This window comes from Oxyura jamaicensis, chromosome 23, assembly GCF_011077185.1.
Source record: "Oxyura jamaicensis isolate SHBP4307 breed ruddy duck chromosome 23, BPBGC_Ojam_1.0, whole genome shotgun sequence".
Classification (NCBI taxonomy): domain Eukaryota; kingdom Metazoa; phylum Chordata; class Aves; order Anseriformes; family Anatidae; genus Oxyura; species Oxyura jamaicensis.
The window spans coordinates 1,693,665-1,707,335 of NC_048915.1; the positions used below are offsets into that span (position 1 = coordinate 1,693,665).

Here is a 13,671-nt window from a genome sequence, read left to right on the forward strand (position 1 = left end):
GTATTTTATACTCACGCTGCCCAGGACTCCTGACTTTCTCTAAAAACGCATCACTGTGTGACCTCTGTGGCATTTGGGAGCATCCACTCGGCCAGGCTGAAGGTTTCCAGTGCACATCCATACCATCCATGGACCTGCGGTACTCCCTACAGCCTCGGAGGGCTGCCGGACAGCTACTCCCTGGCACTGAGCTGGAATTTGTACTCGTAGGTTCGTGAAGAACAATCAGGAGAAGCCTCTTCCAAAGCAGGTAAGGCTGGCTATGCTGGCTAGACTAAGTACCTGGGAGAGTGAAACAAGGAGCTTGGTGAGTGCTGCAAGAAGGTGCCCAAGTCCCCAGAGATCTTGTGTGAGTGTCCCTTCGCCACTCCAGGCCTTGCTCGGGAAGCCAGAAACTCAAGCCGGTCTGCTCCACAGGAGGGCTAAAGCACGACCTAAAGCCCTGTCTGACAGGGACAGAAAAGAGAAGGAAAGGAAAGAAGGGGGAAAGGAGAAGGGGGAAAAAAAAAAAAAAAAGAACGATTAAATATGTAGCAAAGAGCATGTTTTAATGAGTTCAAGCAGACACAGACGTGCTGCATGGGGGCTAAGTCACCTGAGCTCAGATCTTATTGCAGCTTCACCTTTCTAATCCAGGGGCTGACTGATGCCAATCACAACCATCCTGAACCTTTGGATCCCGTGGCCAAGGACCCTGTCCCTCGCCCTCCCACCACCCATCTGGGCATGGAGGCCGGGGCTGCTCAGGCACCAGCTCCCAGGAGCACTTCCAGGGAACGGTGACTTCTGGCAAGGAAGCAGCTGCTTCAGATGGAGGAATTTGGATGCTGCACTGCAAAAACAGTGGGTCAAGTTTAAGGTGAAATTCTCGGCCCCCTGCTTTTGTTTCTGATGATTTTGTAGGACAAAGCTGCATCCAGGTTCGGTGCCTGCCTGTCCCCATACACCCCACTTGCTGGCCACTACTTGCCCGAAGCAGCTTTTGTGCTTGCATTTGCCATCTGGGATGTGCAAGCAGTTAAAGATCTGTCAGAAAAGCAACACAATTTTGCTTTCTTTATTATTGAGAAATCAAAGACCTCATGTGACTGTGTAGATGACTTAACACATTAATAGACCAGGAAGGAAGTTGAACTGCACTGCTTGCTTCGCTTTGCAGTGGGGCAGCTGCTGCAAATTCAACTCCTCTAACTCCCAGCTGTGCGGAGGAATCCAAACATGACCACCGAAACGACCACCGAGCCCCCAAAATGTTGCTTCTTCAACATCAAGACGGCAACAGTCGCTCTAGGGATCTTCCACATGGTAAGTTACAGAAGGGGGGACAGGGAGGGGGAGACGAGAAGGGAGAGGCAGAGGTGCAATCTTTGCAGAAGGTGCAATTATTGCAAATCACCAGGCTTCCTGACCGTTCACACTTCTGTGCTCCCAAAAGTGAAAAGCAAATGATTTTAAAGGGATGCACAAGTTCAGGGAATCGGTGGGAGAGAGGCAGGGGAAATGGAGAAATTTATTGTCCTGGGAGGATTTTTAAACTATTTTTCCCCAGCTAGACCCATTGGAGATTGTGGAAACCACCTCTGCTTCCTGTTATTTCCCTTGCAGCTTAATGCAGGAGCATTAATTAATGCAGGAGCATTAACGCAGGAGCATTAAGCTCGCGCAGGGCTCGGCACAGCCACCTGGACCTATCGGTTAGGAACTGGGTGGCACAGGGCAATGTGAACGTTGGGGCAAGCAATGGCCGGGTGGGCAAAGCGACCTTGTTCCCCTCTGTACGGCCACTTGGAGCTAATACGCACCCTTTGGTTTCCGTTTTGACACGCAGCTGTGCTCGGCTGCCAGCAGCTGGTGAGCTGCTGGGGGTGGTTGCAGATGGCAGTGAGAAGAGGCGGCAGAGCCTGGGGGGGAATGCTTCTTCCCCCCCAGCCCAGTGGCAGAGAAGTGCTTTCAGGTGGCTTTGAGTCATGCTGAGGATGTGGTTTCTTGTGCAGCAGAGGCACTTTTAAATAATCCCTTCTGCTGCACTCGGTGTGCACAGTCACAGGTTGGGAGCCCACAGGGTGATAACAGCTACCGGGGACTCGCAGCTTGGCATCTGTGGCAGCTGTGCCATGCACACAAGGATGTGCCATGGTCCTGCCACAGAGCTGGCCAGCTTTCCTGGGGCAGACAGAGCAAACCAGGTATGCCCTCACTGTGCCATAGTCCCCTCCTCACTCACGCAAATCCAAGGCTGGGGTCCAGCATGTGTTGCTGTAACAATATTGACTTCCATAACGCCAACCCTGCGTACACCAATAGATGATTTGATTCATAAAATTAAGGGCAACAGAATCTGAAGATCAGTTTAGCTTCTTTTGGGGAAAGGGAAAGCTTTCAGTGAAGGATAGGGATTTATAAAAATGCCAGGAGCAGCAGCACCAGGGGTTGCTGGAGGCTGCAAGCAACGGGGTAGATGTGCTCGGAGCAAGGCAGTGGCTCTGCTTGGGTGAGCAGAGTCTTGGCAGCTCCATGATGTGGGGCAGGAGGTGGCCCTGTGCCACCCTGGAGCAGGAGAGCAGAGACATTTGGGTTTGCACAGCATCTTTGTGCAGCCTAGCTGCCAACACATTCCCCCTGGAGTTACTTGAAAGCCAGGTGCTGTAATGGCATTTCTAATGCCAAATTTTAATAATTCGGGGACCTCAAAATATTATGATTGGTTTAAAGAATCATGCAATTTTATAGCCTGTTTTGCCTTCTGCTTTTTGAGCATCTAGATTACCCCCCAGGCAGGCTTCTCATCTACTCACCACAAGCTCAAAACTTATAATCTCTGTTTTAAAGAAAAGGAAATTGCCGAATTTCTTGCGTAGTTTCATGACTCCAAGACACAAAAATTGAGCTGTATGAAAGCTGAGGGTTAGCAGCGGAGCACTAACAATTTCTGACAACCAATTAAACATGTAGCCTTTGCAGAGGGACGGTCACGAACTGTTTAGAAACGGAAGCTTATAGGAAGCCTACCCAAGATTTGAAGAGGAACTGGCAAAACGAAAGATCTGTGCAAAGGCAGGAAATGCATGACAGGGAGCTACGACATGATTTCTCCAGAGGAATGTGCTGGACATACCCATTGACCCTCCTTTACGTGGGACAAGCCTGCACTGAGCAGCTGAATGTGACTCTGAGCATATTTATGAAACAGACTCGCCCTGTGTCGTAAGCCCATTCACAGGCATGGACTTAGTCAGGATAGCCCATGTGGGAATGAGGCCTGAACTCTCTCATTTTTCAGCCAAAGCCATCTGCATGTGCCCCCTTTCTGCTCTGCTGGGACATAATTTGGCTCCCCCCTGCACCAGACACACGAACACACTGTGGGATCTCACCACGCTTTGGGAGCAGACCCTGCAGGGCCACAGCTGGGTCCTTCTCCCTCTGCCCACCCGTAGCTGGTATCCTGGGTAGGAAGCTGCCGTTTTAAAATAACTCATGTGCAGCTCAGCTGCTGCCACGGTGTCTGGCTGGATGTGGCTGGTGGCAGGAGGGGTTAGGGTCAGCCTCTGAAACACAAAAAGCAGAAGATTGGTTTCTGGAAGATCAGTGCAGGGTAATGGTGCCAGGGAGCATTAGCAGCTAGCGTGCAGCTGGGGTGTAGATTAAGGAGCCAGAGATGCTCTTGAAGATGTGGGCTGACCCACAAAAGCATCTGGGGAATGTGCAGAGGCAGTCTGAACCTTCAACCCCACTGCTGCTGGCTCCTGACAGTGACCGTCACTGCAATCCCAGAGCCTGTAACTCCCCAAGTCCCTGCTGGTCCCCATGTGTCTGTACCTGTTGTGTCATCTCAGTCAGTTTCTTTTCCACAGATCCTCAAGAAAACCAGTTTGATTTTTGGAGTAGGTTGTCCTGTCTTCCTGCTTTATGAGCTAACGCAGAAGAATCGCAACCTTCTTCATTTCCTACCTCGTCTCCACCTTTTTGATGATGTTGCTGCAGGTGGACTGAGGAAGAGAAAGGGAATTTATAACTCAGCAGCGACACGGATGATTTGCTACATCAATACTGTTGGTTTGTACCAGTGTAAATTATTGCTGGGAGTCCCAGTGATGAATCATAGCGATGCTGGGTGATAGCAATGCCATCAAACACGAGCTCTCAGGCTTTGTGGCGATGTCTTGTCCTCCTATAAATTAGATTTGTCTTACTGCTGATCTCTTCATAGGCAGTTGAAATAAATCATGGGTGTGCTCAAACAAGTGGGGAAGGAGAAGGAGGGGAAGGAAGAGGGGACAGTCGTGTGGTTAGCAAAGCTTCACGAGGTGTTGTGAGGTGACTTGCAGGTGACTTTCAAAGGAAGCATGTGGAGGAATTTGTCCTTCTACTCATTGGATCTTGCAGAGATTTCAAGTTATTTGACATCAGTTTCAAGAGCAAAGCCTGGCAATTGCTTTTGTGTGTACAGCATGGGCAGAAAAATGCAATTAATTTGCACCTAGTCTTTGATTAGAGAAAAAGGTCTTGGCAAGTAGCATCTCAGTGGCTTGGTCTGGCCTCTGCCACAGCTGTGCTCTTCTCTTTGGTATCTCAGGGAGCAGAGTCCCATCTCTGGGACCTTCCCCAGGTCCAGCCCTCACCTGTGGATGTGGCTCTTGATGGCTCAGAGCTGCAATTCCCTGTGCTTTCACCAGGCTGTGGCTGACCCAGGATGTTCTGCAGCCCCTGTGCTGCTCCCTCGCCCTCCCTGTGCATCTCCAGAATGCAAACAAGAGGGGGGAAAAGGCAGCAGAAAGGAAAAAGATGAAACGCTCTGAAAGGAAACCAAATGGGAGCTGAAAACACTCCTCAACTACCCTGCCAAAATAACCATTTTTAACATTAAAGTAAGAAATGTTGAAGCACTGAAAATACAGCATTTATATGTGGTATGATTTGCCTTCAAGGTGCCACGTGTCACCAGCTTGCACGCTCCGCTGCCAGGAGCCTCCGCAGCACCCCGTGCACTGCCAGAGCAGCACGTCACTATCCCCACTGACCCCTGCTCATTACAGCTTCAAACTTTTTTCTCTGAAAAGGCTGGGTGTGAAAAAAAGGAGCAGCCGTCACACCAAGGCCACGTGCATAAATATAAATAATCTGGAGATTAGTCAAGTGGCACAGATTTCAGAAAAAAAGAAGGCACATGATGCAGCCTCTGGCAGCAGCTTAACCCCACTGCAGCTGCAGAAGAATTGTTCCCCAGGGAACAGGGCTGCATGCATCGTGCAATTAAGTTTCTGCCTTGCAAGACACCCCCTTGCTTGCTTAAATTAGCTGTCCTGGGTTAACGACTGGCTCTACTCCTGCATCGCTCCCTGGGGTCACAGGTCTAATAGCCAACCGAGATGGCTGTTAGATGTGGCCATCCGAGAGAAAATAAGAAGTGGAGGGTCTGGGCGAAGCACCACGCTGAGCAGGCTGTGAATTGAGTGCCGGGAGGTGAAATTTCCTACTTTAAACCACTCTCTCTGCTATCATGACATAGCAATAAAAGGGAACAGGATGTTGCTCAGAGCTCTCGTGTCTGTCTGAAATGGGGACTTTCTGGTTTCTTCTGGAGATGGAGGGTGTATCTCGAGGGAGAGCATTCATGTAGCCCTGGGGAGTATGTTCTCTGCAGGAACGGATCGGATTGTCTCGCGCCAGGCAGTGGGGTGTCGGACCCGGTGTCAGACCCAGGGCTGGGCGATGGAGACATCCCCTGCTCCAGGCTCTGCATTTGTGTTGGAAAGCCGAGGCAACGGCCCAGGGAGCCTCATCTCTTATGTCATTGTGTTCATTGGCTCATTCTCCCTATGCAAAAGCCCTTTTAAATGGAAAGTTTAAACCAACTTTCACTTAAAAAATCTTCTCGTCAATCTTTCTGCTTGTGCTTGGGTTTCCTATCTGATATGTAGGCCTCCGTTTAACAGAAACCAAAAAAAGCTATTTCTTCCTGTATTTCCCATGCTGATAGTCGAGGAGTTTGACCAACAGCAGCAATAAGGAAAGCGAAGTCTCTTGGGGAGCGTGTACAGGAATACTTAGAAAAGTTAAGGCAGACAAAGTCAGCGTGGGATCTCCACGTGTAGTTAGTTAAGAGGTGTTTTACATCTCAGGAGAGACCATCAAGTGTAAAGAAACTTGAGATTGCTTCAATTTCATCCTAGGCAAGGCTCAGCGCTTCCATGGGAGTTTAAACACTATTACATTAGACTGAGTTCATGTTAATTTTCTTGTGCCCCTGTAAGGAGATCTGTCAGCCTCTCAAACAAACTACAACGCTTGTTTGCTGTACAGTGAAAAGAAAACAAAAAACCTGTGGGATATTGGACAATCCAGAAGAAAATGAGAAAATGCGACACATCCAACTCTGACGCTAGACAGAATTTGCATTCAAAGAGAAGGCTAATGCCCTGGGTGGGACACCGGGCCGCAGTCCCCACTGCAGCAAGCGTGGCTTGGTGGATGCTCCTTCCAGAAGTGAAGGGCTCCCGGGGACCCTGTGGCTGTGCTCCAGTTCTTTTGGAAACTGTGCTTGCAGCTTGTGGCAAAGAAAGCTGATGAATTTGGTTTGGAGGATAGTTCCTGGTCTTCAGCTAAGGCAGACAGTGGGAGAGTCTGCATTCAGTTCCTGTCTCTGCTACAGGCCATCATCACTGCTGCCCTCCCAGCCTTGCTTCCCCATTTCTGGGCCAATGCAAAGCCTTTCATCTGTTTTGCTTGCTTGCTTGCAATGTCAAGCATAGTGCAGGATGCCTCCGACTGCATGACTCCAGCCAGAATTCTGCCTAGATCTTGCACTGCACCTCCAGCCACCGCTCTTCAAAAGACAAAATGTGTTCTCTCTTCTGCTTGCTTAACAGCTAGGCTTGTCTCATCTCCCTGCAGTTGCTTGTTTTGTGCTGTTTCCCACACGCGGCGTTTGCAAACATAGCACAACCACAGCTGTTCCGGTTCCTCCCTGCCTGCATCACTTCTTTAAGCAAGTGTTGAAACGAAAGGCTGCTGCAGCTATTGCGGAAAAGTTGTTTCAGCTACACGGTACGCGAGCCTGCGTTGGTCTTGGTGGCAGATATACTGGCTTCCTGCATCACTGCGGGGGTCAGATAACTCCCAGGCAGAGGCTGTGCAGTTCACGTAAAATGGCTTTCTCTGCACAGTGACCTGTTTTTTTTGCTGATGGTCCTTTTATTGCCTCCTGTCCCAAGTAGCGTGCAGAATGGATGCTCCCAAAGCTGGACTTTGGTGGGGTGAAGATGGAGCCAGGTTTGCGCGGGTTCCCACATTTTTGCACGGCACAGGATTTCCTCTCCTGCAGACTCAGTTCTCATGCCACTGCAGGAAATCACATGGGGCATGATGGTCCCTGCATTTTTGCTGGTCTGACTCCTGCTCTGCTCTCAGGTTATTGTGGCAAGAGGTCCTCCTGGACAGAGGTACAGCTCAGGCAGAGAAGACGTGGCAGCTCTTTGCAAGCGGCAGAGAGGTCAGAGAGCTTGTCCGGAGAGTGAGAGATGGAGCTGCAGGATGACAAGCCCATGTTTCCTGCTTCCCCAGGGAATGTAGCAGCAGCGTTCCTCTCAGCTCCCCGTGCTGTGAAGCCAATCTGAAAATAACCCAGCACACCCTCTGCTGCTTTTGGAAGCCGCAGCTGTGTGTGTAGGGCTGGCAGGGCGTGCTGTGCTCCAGCTTGCACCTGCCTAAAAAATGCAGAAGAAATGAAGGATGCAGCGAGCATGAGGGACAGCAGAGAACGGAGGATGAGGAAGAAAGAGATGAACAATATGGGAGGCGTGGTGGTGCAGAAACGTGCCTCCAAACTGCACGGTGCTGGAAGTATCAGAAAGGTGATGAAGGAGCAATAAATGGCGTCAGGGCAGTGCTTCACCCCAGGAGGAGGTGTTTGCTCTGACAACACTGTGTGGGCACTGACTGATGCTCCCTTGTGGCTTTGGACTTCTTGTTCTTGCATCCACAGCAGGTGTGATGCCCTGGGGTGTGCTGTCTGTAGCATACAGGCTGGCAGGGTGGGATTGTCCCCAGGAGGAGCTGTGGTGAGGCTGTCTGGCATTGTGGCTCTTTGTTTTCTGGGTTTACGTGCATGGAAATTCCCTGGACCTGCTGTCTGAGGTGCTCTGTGGTGAGGCTTCCAGCCTTAGAGAGCTGCAGCCTGACTTCCCAGTGCCTTACGTGTGAGCCAGGAGCTCTCTCTACCCTGGGGGTTAGAAGAGATTTTTTCACTGCAGAAGTACAGGGTTAGGACTGAGACCACAGCTCCTGACCTCACGCCACCTCACAGCCCACTGAGCTCAGCCCTGAGTCCGCAGCTTGGCAGTACAGCTCAGAAACTTGGTGGAGAGAGAGACTATCGTTCTGGTTCAATTTGAAAAAAACACATTTCCAGGTTTTTCTCAAATAAATAAAAGCAGGAAAATGATATTTCTGTCAATGAAGTAGTGTATCCGAACCTACAGAGAGATCTCCATTCTTTTTGTGTTTCTTTTTGCACTTTAAAATTCTATTGTTACGTTTAGTTCAATTCCGAAGCAAAATGCAATTTCAACATGTAAAGCCAGGACTTCCGTGATAAGAAAATACTGAAACAAAACTTAATAACTTTATAATTCCTCCATCCTATTTCAGAAGCTGGCAGAAAAAAAGGCAGTTAAACCCAAACCATTAATAAACTGATAACTCTTCCCTCCGTGTTTGCCAGTAAAGGATTTTAAACCCTTCGTGGCTGTCTCACTTGGAGAGCCACGCCGCACTTAGGACTGGGGCCGTCGTGTGCTCCCTGGAAACAAATCTGCTGATGGGAAGTTGGCCTGTGGCCCACTGAATTGTGTCTTTTGCCTTTGTTCTCCTAGGTTATGAGCATTTTGCTGCTGATCGAGTATTCCCTGGAGGTGGCAAGCGGGAAAGGCTTTTGCAAAGACCTGGACAAGGATTACTACAGAGTTGGTAGGTGGCAGGGCTGCTGGAAAGCAGCGGGGGACAGGGGGGTTGAAAGGGAGCCCAAATTCCTGCATCGGGTCTGTTTTCTTTTTCATCAAAGGGAAATGGAAATTGGTATTCAGAGCAGATGGACCAAAAGCTGAAACTTGGAGAGAAAATTCAGGCTCTACAGATTTGGATTTTGGTTTAGTCCATGGCTGTATTTGGTTTTTGGAGACCAAATATGTTCTCAGTGAAGTTGTTATTTCTTTATTTCAGAGGGGTGTGGATCAGGCCCTCAGCTCAAACTCACCAGTGCCTTTGTACTGCTCCAGCTTTCCTTTTTTCTTTCCCACTCCCATCCCTTTGCCCCAAATTCCTCCTGTTTCTTTTTTTTTTTTTTTTTCAGAAAATGCATTGTCTGCAAAAAGCAGCCAGTCTGTTTCATATCTCACAAATGGTCACAAGCATCACATTCATCACAGCTGATTGAATTCCTACTGCTTGATCTAGGGAGGATCTAGCTCAGCTTCCAGAGACAGGCAGATTTCTCATGTAGGGTGCCATTTAGGAGAAAATAACTCCCCAAGCCTCAAAAATTACTTAGCCAGGCTAATTTGGCGTGAAGCTGTTTGGAGACGACAAATGCATGGGTACTTTTTCCTCTTCTTAGTCACTTTTCGGTGTAAAACCACAAGTTGAGATAACCCTTCCCCGCTGTGCTCAGAAAGCAGGAAACCAGACTCCCCCAGCCTGCACCGTCTCTCCCTACGGAGAAGTCGTAAGGAGCCCCATACAAAATGCAACCCACAGCAGCAAGGACTGGCCTGTTCCCTGCTTTTCCACCATGTCCTCCCCCAGGCTGCAGAAATGTGCAGAGAGACCCCTGAGAGTGGAGGAAAGGGAGACCAAGCCCAGCAGCCTCCTGCACGCCCCAGCCTCACTTGCCCCCATGGCAGGGGTCAGGCTGTGGAAAGCACCAGGCATAGCTGCTGTCTGGGCGACATGCAATGCACCAAACAGGCTACAAAGCCCTGCTTCGTTCCTTGATGGGATCAGCGCAACATAGGTAGGAGATCCCAGCTGTCCATTTCTGTAACATAGGTTTCCAATTTTAATTTTACAGATAAAAATCATATGATGCAAGTGTGGCCTGGAGGTCTTCCTTCTTTCTTGTTGTTGTTGGTTGGTTGGCGGTGTGGGTATTTTTGTATATTTGTTCTTGTTTTTTTGGTACACTTGGCATGGACATGGGCACAGTGGGAAACATTTTTTCCTGATGGTACAATATGCACATGCATTCTGACTAATTCAGTAATCTGAAGTGCTGAAAACTGAACATGATATTTTCAGAGCAGAATACTTTCCCACAGATACAGTTACATAAAATGACAAGTGTTTTTCATGATTTTTTGCAGAATGCTCATCTCAGGCCAATAATTTTCACTTTTCTTCCAGTATCTAAGTAAAATATTTTTAAAAGAAAAAGAATCAAATTAAGACAGATTTTCCAGATAATTTCCATACTAAACCTTTATATGCTTTCTAAGCAATATGTGCACTTTTGCAAATCTGGAGTGTTTTCTTTAAGAACAGAACCATTCCGAGTGGAACTGGCCCTGTTTTTAACAGCCCCCCCTCTTCCCGCACAATCAAAATGACAGGTCTTCCCCCTCCCCCTCTTCCACTGCCTCCTACACAAAAAGGAACATTTCATAATGAAATCCCCAGCACTTCCACTTGGCTTCTCTTCCCAAGCGTTTTCAAAGGGCTCTGCCTGAGAGATTGAGAGTGCTTTCTGAATATAGTTGGAATAAACACAGCACAACCCTTCTATTTCCAGAAAGTAGCAGGGAAGCAAGAGAGCTAAGAGGTATAAAAAGTTCAATAGGACTTCAAAACCCAGATGGAAGAGTTGGAGAACAATTTGGGGAGAGGTTCTGTAGATGCCCTCAGCATCTGCTGCTCTATTTGTAGATTCGGCCAGATTAAAGCACGTCTCAGAATATATAATGCTAACACTGTAGTCACGGCCCAAGAATATAAACAAGGCAAGGTTTATGGGAAAATGCTTTCCACCGATAAATGATAGAGTACAAAAAAAATACTGATAGCTCTTTATAAATAATCACAGCTCGCTTAGGGTTTCTCAGCAGTATGTTTCAGAAGCAGGATGCTCTGTCCCTAGCAGCCTGCCACTCCATGCTGGTTTACAAGGTGCCACAGGCAGCGTGGGACCTAGAGCGCTCCTCTGAAATATGCTTTTCAATTAAAGTTGACCAAGAGATTAATAGAAGACCTACTAAAAATGTTGTATTAAAATGGGAAGAACCCAGTTTCTTCTCTGTCCTTTGGGAGCCCTTCGGGATGACCTTCCCACCCATAGTGGGGTTAACGCCAGGATGTTAGCTAGTCTAAAACAGGTCAAACTTTACTACCTACGTACTATTTAAGCAATAACACAAGATTGATTTGGCCAGGCAGAGGGAACAGGAAATAAACTCTGCCGTGTGGTGATTTGGGGCATTCAAATGCAATTTGGAAGAATCAGGTCCACATTGTTAGGCTCTGTCTCACACACAGCAGAAAGCTGGGCGTGTGTTTCACATGCAGCTCCTCCATTTCCAGGCTATTAGAAACCTCCTCTTGGAGCTGAGAAGTGTTTCTAGCAAAAGTCTCCTTGGCAGTGCTTCAGTCTTTAAAAAAATACGAGCTTTGGCAGACTAGCTTTTCTTGCTGGAAAAAAATTGAACGAGAAACTAATCCCCCCAAAACATTTCAATTAAAACCTCCTTACAAGTTCTAAGCCACTTCCATGATTGGTTTTCTGTCATGGGAGTTGTTACACCCCACTGCTTGCCATAGTTCAGATCTTTAGTATGTCTTCAATTCACATCTTTTCGTATGCCTGAATTTTAATCGCTTTTATTTTTCATTAATGACTATATAAAAATCATCACTGTGGGCAAAGTACAACTGGAAAAGTTGTTTCAACTTCTGCCCTGTCAGCCAAGAAAAATACCATGGTATGCCTGGACCTGTGTGCTTGTATATCCCATATCCCACTCAGAAAATTGTCCCTCCTGCTCTGATCGGAAGCGGATCAAGCTGAAGGGACTGGGAAGCTTCTTTCCCTTGCTAGCGCTGCCCATCCTTCGAATGTGGCTGTCCAGAAACATTTCCCTGCAGCTTGTCAGCAGCACAAAACCATCCTCGACAATCTGTGAATACAACCGGTAAACCACAGCTTTATGAGCCTTGCTTGTATTTCCCAAGCCAGTTTATTGGCTGTAAAATAGAAAGGGTTTTGTTTGTGTTGTGTTTTATCTTTAACCTAGGTTCTGCTTGGGAAGTTCAGCTGGACAATTAGCCTGCAGAAGCAATGGCCGGTTTTCCCATTAATTAGCGAGCCTGCCGAGAGAGCTGAAGCATGAGACCAGGCAGAAAGAGGCAGAAAAACACAGCTGCCTTGAATCTGAGGAAACACCATGCTAAAGAGAGAAATCCCCTCTGGGGAAGGCAGCTGATTGCTGGTTCTGTGAGGAGAACAAGGAAAAATGGGGTTTAGCGGGGCTAGGGCTCTTTGCTTTTTCATCCATCTCTGCCAACACTGTGCGTGTTGTCTTTGTCAAGCTCTTTTTTATTTGGAGCTTATGCTGTCCTTGTGCTAACCTTTGGTTCTCTGTGCACCGAATCTCAGCCTTGTGTCCACTCTCCTGCTTCTGAGAGGTGGGTTTGGTTTTCTGCCTCAAAGCTCGGGCTCTTTCCGTGACCCTTGTGAGCTGCAAAGCTGCGAGCAGCCTCTTCTGCAATACAGCACCATATCATTCCTCTCTCTGTTCTCGTTTGGGGCTTGCTGGGTTTGGGTTTCCTTTCTCTGCTGTTTCCTAAGACTTCTTCCTCTTCTTGTGTGTTTCATTTTTTCATAATTTATAGTTTAAAAAAGGGGGCTGCCTCTCTTGTTCCAGATAAGCCACTTGTACTCCTCCGGGAGATGCGGGCTCCTCAGAGGGTTTTTCCCTTCGAGCTCCCGAAGGGAAGGAGTTTCTCATGCTTGGGGAAGGAAGTGCTGGTCAGAGCTTCTTCTCAGGCTAAAGGTTTCTATCAGCAAATCTCAAGCGTGCTCCTGACTACTTGAGAAGAAAGTAAGGGAAGTTAGAACATCTGACTGCTGTATCAATGCGTTTAAATGATAGTGGGTGCCCTCTGCTAGCAAAGGCTGTGCAGCAAGGAGTGTTGGTGCCACCTGCCCTGTCTGGCTGCCAGCTGTGGCTCAGCCCAGCTGTCAGGCAGGTCTTCTACAACCCTGGAAGGGCTCCAGATCTTATCGCTATCATTTTCGGTCATTTCTTTAGCTGGCATTTGTCCATACCCACGCTGCTTAGAGCTAGACGCACGCCTGACAGTTTGCATATGTTGCAGTTCCTGCAGCTCATGGCTGCTCCTCTCCTGCCAGATGTCCCAGGCATCGCTGGTGGAAGGTCTGTCCTTCTCCAGCACAGCTCTTGCTCTGACTGGGGACAGCTGAGTGCATTTTGGTCCCTCACAGGCCAAATTATGGCATACCTGCAACTGCTCTGGGGCAAATATTTTGTTGTTGCAAAAAATGGTGTTGGGATTACCAGCCAGAAAAAGAGGGCCTTCTCTACCTCGACATCTTTTTTTAATAAACAAACAAACAAAAATGTTGTTAGCAAAGATAGGAATTGAGTTAAAGATAACTTAGTGTAT

At 48.2% G+C, this 13,671-nt stretch overlaps 1 protein-coding gene across 2 annotated transcripts in view; it reads left to right on the forward strand.

Moving 5' to 3' along the window:
* The window catches only part of LAPTM5 (lysosomal protein transmembrane 5), a 21,631-nt gene continuing 7,960 nt past the window's right edge, over positions 1 to 13,671 (forward strand). The window contains exons 1-3 of one of the 2 annotated variants that reach the window (XM_035345697.1): positions 1 to 250; positions 1,160 to 1,305; positions 8,874 to 8,967. In XM_035345697.1, the coding sequence (XP_035201588.1) occupies positions 1,219 to 1,305; positions 8,874 to 8,967 (181 nt within the window). In that variant the 5' untranslated portion in view covers positions 1 to 250; positions 1,160 to 1,218. Of the gene's footprint in view, positions 251 to 912; positions 1,306 to 8,873; positions 8,968 to 13,671 lie in introns of those variants that run through there. The other variant, XM_035345696.1, reaches the window with a different exon arrangement.